General features: G+C 44.4%; 1 protein-coding gene across 1 annotated transcript; it reads left to right on the top strand.

Annotated features, from left to right (window-relative positions):
* The first annotated feature begins 815 nt into the window (after positions 1–815).
* On the top strand, positions 816–5,669 carry LOC139471585 (uncharacterized). Its single transcript, XM_071253962.1, has 4 exons — positions 816–855; positions 2,264–3,591; positions 4,106–4,268; positions 5,446–5,669. Exons 1-4 carry the CDS (start codon positions 816–818, stop codon positions 5,667–5,669), a joined length of 1,755 nt encoding a protein of 584 aa, XP_071110063.1.
* The last annotated feature ends 2,993 nt before the right edge of the window (positions 5,670–8,662 follow it).

The following is an 8,662-nucleotide window of genomic DNA, read 5'->3' on the forward strand; positions in this document are numbered from 1 at the left end:
CCTTCTTTATTATGATATCATATCTCCATCCCCCATTGTATGTCACGCAGTCGCTGTGACTTCATTCAGCGTTCAGACAACAACATGGTGAATTACAAGCAGCTTTGTTTCATGTTTCCTCCTTGTAGTACGACTTAGAAGCGCTGTCACGTGGTCTTGTTGACACAGAGGTCAGGGTTCGTTTGTAATTCCCTTCTACTGGTACAGAGCAGCAAATCCTCCGACGTCGTGTAAAGCGGTGTCCTTGACACCTTGGCGTAAGCGCCAGAGAAACAGGGACTAGCCTCGATAGCGGACTCCGGAGTTCCTGTTGACGCGGAGGTGTGAAGAATTGTAGTTACTCACTAATGTTGCTGTCGGAATAATCTCCATGTTGACGACAAAAATTGTTAAAAAGTTATTAACTTCCTTTCCTCCACATGCAAAAAACAAACGTGTATCAGACCCACCAAAACAGGAAACTGTGGCAACGTGAAACAGCTTCCGTATTCAAAGCATAACTACACACGCCCGTTGTCATAGTGATTTTTATTTCCGAATTTTTTAGCACGTAAAATATCCATCTGTATTCACAAATAAAGTAAATAAAAATAGAAGATTTAATAAAATCTTATTACAATTGTTCGCCTAACATCAGGCCCTTAACCATCTCCGCGACATCGAGGCCATGAGCGACCCGGAAGACAATGGTCAGTGATGGGCGGGGGCTGATCGGCTTGATGGTCAGTGATCACGTGACGGGCTCGTTTTGGTCTTATAAGAGAAAAAATTGATGAGACAAGTATAGTAACCAAGTCAACTACTGGTCGTACATCATGATGGACACGCAGAGGAGGCACTGGCTTGCTGTCATAGGTGAGTTCTGAGGACATGTATACTGGTGTAGTGCCTTTAGTTTAATCAGAAAACAAATAACATCTCTATTGACTGAACTTGTAACAGGTCCGAAGGAACAGAAGGGTGGGTGAGGGTTTGGCGGCGGGGGTGGGGGGAAGGGGAGAGGTATATTATATGAGCTTTTCTTGGAATGATTGCACATTAACTATTTGGAGACAGTCAATACCTCATTACACATAACAATTTTAATTAATGTTAACCTGAACCATTAAGGTTACTTTCATCTGAACCTATGATAGTGGGTTCGAATCCCGGTTCGCCCCGATTATGTTTCTAGGTTTGTCAGCACCATACCCGTGCTCGTGGGTTTCACCGAAGTGGTAAACGTCTGAGACCTGCATCATTTCGGGTTTTCCTCCCACATTAAGCTGACACGCCGTGATATAACTGGAATACTGTTAAAAGTGGCGTCAAACCCAACTCACTCACTCACTCACTTTCATCTGAAGTTATGCCCGTAGCTCTAAGCTTGCAAGCGTGAGGCAGGATGACATCGCTTGCTGAAACCATTAAGCTGTTAAAAGCACGACAGTTTTGGATTTCTTTGCCGATGTTATCACACTTTGAGAGTGACGATTTTATTAGATCGATGTACAAACTTAACACATTTCGCTGCCCTGTCCTTTGGGGACATTGTAGACTAAACTCACATTCTCATGTGTTAGAAGGCATACATTTACTGGTACAATGCGAAATTACTAATTACATTAAACAAATGAAGTTATATAAGTTACTTTTTTTTAATTGACAAATAATCCATATTCCAAGCACGGATAACATTGGTGTCATCGGTCTCCTCTTCTCTTGCCGGGAATGTACAGGGCTCCCGTATCCATTGCTTGTCACAAGGTCTGACTGAAGAGATTCGGGTGGTCTGGCTCAGTGACTTGGCAACATGTGTCCTCGTGTCCCGAACGCGTGGATCGTTGTCAATGCTTCAGTCTCGGATTTGCCTGGTTCAGACGATTGAGGGAGGCATGGCAGAGCTAAAATACTGTTGACTGTGGCGTTAAACAACATTCACTCACAGGCAGACCCTTATTGTACGATAGCGTCTTCAAGTTTCATCGGTTGTTTCCGATGCTGCTCGGGGGAACAACACTGTGTTGTCTTCATGTTCTGATTTTCCCTCTTTTGAATATTATACAAAGGCCAAGGAAACAGATGACAGTAAACTACGTTTATAACGAACGCGCTTATAACGAACTGACGGATATAAAGAACTTATTTTTTTTGTCCCGACCATTTGCTGTACATATGCTGTATATGCTTATAACGAACTACGGTTATAACGAACTAAAATTAGTGGTTTTACAACTTGTAAAATAGTTTTTCATATTAAATATCTCGTTCGTGGTTCTCGCAGGTGTAGTCCTGGCTGTGGCATGTGCTGTGACTGGACAACGGGCAGGGGGCACCTGCACTGAGGGTCTTGCTGCAGACCCCAGCAGCTGCGAGGCCTTCTTACAGTGCGCTGGAGGCAGATATGTACGTCTTGTGTGTCCTGCTAACTTGAGGTTCAACTCAGCAACAAGCGAGTGTGACTGGCCATCTAAAGTCCCCTGCAATAATAATGCACCCAGAAGGACCTTCTCTCAGCCAAGACAGCAACCAATGCAAAGACCCATGCAACAGCCTATGCAACAGCCGATGCAAAGACCCATGCAACAACCTATGCAACAGCCTATGCAACAGCCTATGCAACAACCTATGCAACAGCCAATGCAACAGCCTATGCAACAACCTATGCAACAGCCTATGCAACAACCTATGCAACAGCCAATGCAACAGCCTATGCAACAGCCTATGCAACAACCAATGCAGCAACCAATGAAACAACCAATGCAACAGCCTATGCAACAACCAATGCAACAACCTATGCAGCAACCAATGCAACAGCCTATGCAGCAGCCTGTGCAACAACCAATGCAACAGCCTATGCAACGACCAATGCAAAACATGCAACAGATGCAACAGAAGCCTGAACAGGGGAGTTGGAAGAAGCAGCAGTCGTCCATGAACCAAGGCATGAGGATGGTGAATACCGGCCTGATGGGAGGGATGGGGATTGATAGTGGTATGATGCCCATGAATGGTGGTATGATGAGCGGAGGAGTTGGCATGGAGATGAGGAGCATGAACACCATAGGTTCCGGAATGATGGGATCCGGAGTGACACTCTTCCCACCCTTCTTGAACATCCCCTCGAAGAAGACGTCTTCTAACAGTATGGGCATGAACTCTGGTATGATGAACTCTGGTATGATGAATTCTGGGATGATGAATTCTGGGATGATGAACTCTGGGATGATGAATGGCATGATGAACGGTATGATGAATGGCATGATGAGTAATGGGAATAGTCAAAAGAAATCCAACTCCCCAATGAGCCCCATCTTGATCCCATATCCATTCCCTCCCGAGTGGTTCGGAGGTAAGAAGACGACGACGTTATCCCCAACCTCCAGCACCACCAACGCCACCACCACAACGTCAAAGAAGAAGGGCAACAACATCTTCTTCATCTCCATGGTCCCCCCTATGGTGCCAGTGGACCCCCTCCTTCCACCCTGTCTCCTCACCTCCTCCTGCTCCGGGATGCCGTTGTGTAATGAGACGAGAAGCAGCAACTGTGTCAACCCCACCCTCAGCAACCTCATCTTAAGAGGCGGCAACACCAGGACGTCTTTCCAGGTCAGTCAGTCTCTCGGAGATACTTTTTATTACGGTGGCACGGAAACAGCATCTGGCTTATATCTTAAAACTTGATTGCCTATAAAACCTCTTCATTGAGCACATGTTCTCATGCTTTGGCAATATTGATCCTAATCCTGCTATATCCTCTGAAACAAACTTACCTTCGTGAAGATGTTAGAATTGATCTCCAGCAACCCATGCCTGTCGTTAGAGGCGACTGACAGAATCGGGTGGTCATTCATGCTGACTTGATTGATGCATGTCATTATATCCCATTATGATTTAGGAGGCTGGATATTATGGCAGATAATTTCTTATTTTCTCAAAAGTCTGAATTATAATTATCTATTCATAAGCACCTCCATCCACCCACCACCACAGAATATCAAATGGTCGGCTAACGTCAATTTCTGATGTGTATGTGAGATTCATTGTGACCACGCAATCCTCATATGAAACAGTTCCCAAACCGACGGCACTATGGACATGTGATTTACGTTGGTTGTTGTAGGGAGCTTCGTCTATAAGCAACAGTGCAGGGCTCAGGGTCGGCGCAGGGCTTGGTGGTCTGAGCGGCTTCGGTGATCTGAGCGGTCTGAGTGGTCTGCCTGGACTAAGTGGCCTTAGATCCATCCTTCAGCCAACCGGAAGTACAGGTCAAGGTCAAGGTCAAGGTCAAAGTAAGTGATGACTAATTGAAGTTTCGTAAAATATCCTCACAGCCACACCTTTTACAAATTGAGTGAGTATAGTTTTACGCCGCCATTTCCAACATTTAGCTATATCACAACCGGCTAACCAGAAACTGACTTTATACATTGAGCCCATGTGAGGAATTAGAGCCTGGTTGTCAAAGTGACAAATGGCTTTAACGATAAGACTACATTCTGTACTTTTTATTGGAATAGCAAGTTGTCCGATGCTGGTGAAGTTATATTTTAAAGACCGCCTCTAAGTGGGTAGAGCGTCTGCCTAGGCGAACGGAATGTCGGTGGTTCGATCCACGGTCGCGTCATTCCAAAAGACGTAAAGGAGGGTATTTGTTGCCCAACCTGGCGCTCGGCATTAGGGTGTAAAACAAGGACTGAGTCAGTGCACTGTGTCTGCGTGGGGTATCCATGTTAAACTGCGGCATGATATCTCAGGGGGCTAGCACAATAAAACCGAACTAGTACATGCAGCCACACAAACGCGCATGCACGGCGCTACATAATTGCAATAATCTTAAACATGCCGTTGAACCAAATTTCACCTCTATATATTTAAGTTGACTCAATGTAGCTACTTAAAAGACGTAACATTAAATATCACAAACACCACATGGGATAGCCCAAGGGAAAGTGTTTTGAAGGAAATTCTTTCTCACAATGTAGATGTGCCTCTGCGGAGGTGTTCCAACATGCAATGTTGAGTGATTTTACGTCACTTGTAGCAATAGTCCAGCAATATCTCGGAGAGAGATTGGTTGTCAGCACCACATTAAGCTGTAGACTGACACGCCGCAATTTATCTGGAATATTGTTAAAAGCGGCGTTGAACCCAACTCACTCACTCCCTCATCAGTGAGTGAGTGATTGGATATGGTTTGACGCCGCTTTGAGCAATATTTCAGCAATATAACGGAGGGGAACACCAAAAATGGGCTTAACACAGTGTACCAATGTGGTGAATCGAACCCGGGCCTTCGACGTCATGAGCGAAAGCTTTAACCACGAGGCTACCCCACCGCCCCGGCGTTCACGAGAGATGGGCTTCACGCATTGCATCCATGTGGAAAATAGAAGCCAAGACTTGTGACGATTAAACTGTTATTGCATTGGGTTAAATATTTTGTGGCACCTCTTTTTACAGACTGCCGTGCTGTAAGGAGCGGACGGGTGGAGATCCCGATTACCTCCCTTGGTTCCAATCGCGCATGGACGACAGAGGAATGTCGGGCTATGGAGAGTTTGCTGAACGCTGTCATCACAACTTCGGCGGAAAACCAGTCCGGCCAATCATCCCAGGGACGCCAAGTGACGCAACGTTCTGCCTGTACAATCACAGTTCCCAGCGTCGCAGTCAGATGCGCGTAAACATCACGCCGACCCCCTCTGGTATAAGGACAACGGACATGCGCAGTTACATGCATCGGACGTTGTAGACAATCTCCGTGGTTTCTCCTCGCCGTGAGCTGATAGCATCACACTTTGTAGTGAGAAGTATCACAACGGGTTATTGAAAACTAATAGTTTACCATATCTACATAATGAGTACAGTTACCAAGTTGAGCCCCACATCTAAAAGTTCTATATGTTTATTGTTTAACATCACATTCATTAATATTTCAGCAGTATGACAGCAGTCTGTAAATAATCAGACATTCCAGTGATTGACGCCAAGAGCATCGATCTATGCAATACAATACGATTACATGCATCAACCAAGTCAGCGAGCCTGAACACCCGATACCCTTAGTCGACTCTTACGACAAGTGTAGTAGTGGACCTATTCTACCCCGGATCTTCACGGGGGATACAACTCTCAAAAGGACGTTTGAATGCGATGATACGAGGTGATCTTAAAAGTATTTTTAAATTCGTCATTTTGCTTAAGAAGGATGTCAGTAAACATATTACGTTAAGATTTGACCCAGGGCGTGACATGATAGTAAACCCAATAACACGACGTCAGCAACACTCTCAAAGTCTATGTAAATTTCATTGCTCGAGGCGTTAGATCCATACAAACGTAGAGGGGCGTTAACCTACAAATACCACGTAACAAATGCTCTTTACACGATAAAGCAAAACCCTGAACCAAGGCTTGCTCCCCTCCTATATAAATGGATTCGTCGGACCTCGGCGAAAACAAAACAACCTGTTGAAACCATGGACAAACACGGGTGGTAAAAGTCGTAATATCAACACACGCATTGTCTCGACTGTGACTCCTGACAAGCTGCAGAAATATCAATGTTCACGACTATTACTTACACATGTATGTTAACAAATTGTCTCGACCGATGCATGTAAAACATAGTGTCTTTCTATATGTAGTTTTCTTTGTATTTATTTCCAAATAAAAATGAAATCTGAAAGCTTGTTGTGTTTATTGTGATTTGCTGGTTGCGTTTGAAGAAACTTATTAATATATAACTGACAATACCCTTACATTGTCGTTAATTGAACGGATGCATAGATGCCGTCTAAGACGCTGCAGTTCGCTGTAATATGAGTTACGTACCTTTGCCGTATCAGAATCATATGATCTCAAGTTCGAAGGTTTGTCAGCACCATACCCGTGCTCCTAGATTTCAACAAAGTGGTAAAGGTTTAGATCTGGCGTTCCTCCCACATCAAGCTGACACGCCGTGACAGAAATACTGTTCAAAGTGGCCTGAAACTCAGCACACCCACTCAGTAACTGAGGCCATGAACTGAGCATGCACATCGCCTGTATGGAGTGTCTTCGCATTTAACTGACCTTATAGTTTTACCGATCGGGTATGTTATTAAAGGACAATGTGCCAATTTATTGTTTTCATTTAGTTTCAGTTTCCTGCAGGATGAACGTCATGTTTTCAAGGTGAGATGTGAGTATGGACATGTCCACAGAGGACAGTCAGTCTGAACATGGCTCAACTTGACGGGAACCAGGAGGGAGGAGGCGATACATCGCCGTTGATCAAAGTCTCTGAGGGGGCACGGGTGGCCCAGTCGTCTAAGGCGCCGCGATCGATTCGCTATGCAGATTTGCGTCCCTTGGGCACGCCAGAAACTTATGATTGTGGGTTCGAATCCCGGTTCGCCCCGATTATGTTTCTAGGTTTGTCAGCACCATACTCGTGCTCGTGGATTTCACCGAAGTGGTAAACGTCTGAGACCTGCATCACTTCGGGCTTTCCTCCCACATTAAGCTGACACGCCGTGATGTAACTGGAATAATGTTATAAACGGCGTTAAACCCAACTCACTCACTCACTCAAAGTCTCAGAAGTCTGGGAGATAAATTCAGAAACTTCAGCCATGGAATATACCGATTCTGTTGCGAACGTGAAGATTCGGGGTACAATAGGTCTTCAGCAACCTGTGCTTGTCGTAAGAGGCGACGAACGGAATAGGGTGGTCAGGCTCGTGGCCTCGGTTGAGTGCAAGTCACGTATCCCAACTGCGTGGATCGATGCTCATGATGTCAATCACTGGATTGTCTGATCCAGATTCGATTATTTACAGACCGCCGTCATATAGCTGGAATATTGCTGCCTGCGGCGTTAAACAACAAACAAAATGTTGCTTACTTACTGGACCTGTGCGAATAAACTTTACACATCACATGCTGTGAACTCCCAGGCCCTGGGTCAGTGAAGATAAACTGTATATTGAGAACTCCCATGTATGAGTTTTTGTTATTCAATCTATGATATTAGCTAAATATAACAAATTACTTGCAATGAATAAAACTGTTCTGATATCCACAAAATATCGTTATTTATCTTCACACCCCTCTACCCCACTTGGTTAATAATGAAAAGCTCTGTTTTCTGACAGATTATCTCAAGGTCCTAATCCGTCGAATGTTATTGAATGAACAGTGCCGATCGGTCAACCAATGCTTTCTTATTCTTAATTTCCAAACGTAATAGTAATTAATATACAGAAGTAAATGAAATTATCACGCCACAAATCATGTTTTATAGAAATGTGTGAATTCCGGTGCACGAGACTAGAACAGTGTACTATGTTGTAACACTCGATAAAAAGTCGCCTTCGAACCCTTTGGAACATTGACTTCAAATTTAACATCGCATCGGCGCTGATATGGATGATATCAATCACAGTAAACTACGGTTATAACGAACTAGAACTAAATTTTAGTTCGTTATAACCGTAGTTCGATATGGGGACATGCAGCCTATATACTGCAAATGGACAGGACCCAACAACAGTTCGTAATATCCGTCAGTTCGGTATAAGCGTGTTCGTTATAAGCGTAGTTTAATGCAGATATAAATTATTGGATCGCGCGCTGAATACCGCGTGGTCAAACTTCTGAGTGATCAGGTGAACGTCACAGTCATCAATGTTCC

This window comes from Haliotis cracherodii, unplaced genomic scaffold (assembly GCF_022045235.1).
Source record: "Haliotis cracherodii isolate W230 unplaced genomic scaffold, xgHalCrac1.p SCAF_23, whole genome shotgun sequence".
Classification (NCBI taxonomy): Eukaryota; Metazoa; Mollusca; class Gastropoda; order Lepetellida; family Haliotidae; genus Haliotis; species Haliotis cracherodii.

What these genes read in the sequence shown, in the direction of transcription:
- LOC139471585 (XM_071253962.1), top strand. Translation starts at nt 816, where the DNA reads ATGATGGACACGCAGAGGAGGCACTGGCTTGCTGTCATAG. An exon ending in GCACTGGCTTGCTGTCATAG is followed by an intron (nt 856 to 2,263) that starts GTGAGTTCTGAG and finishes TGGTTCTCGCAG; the next exon opens with GTGTAGTCCTGGCTGTGGCA. An exon ending in ACACCAGGACGTCTTTCCAG is followed by an intron (nt 3,592 to 4,105) that starts GTCAGTCAGTCT and finishes TGGTTGTTGTAG; the next exon opens with GGAGCTTCGTCTATAAGCAA.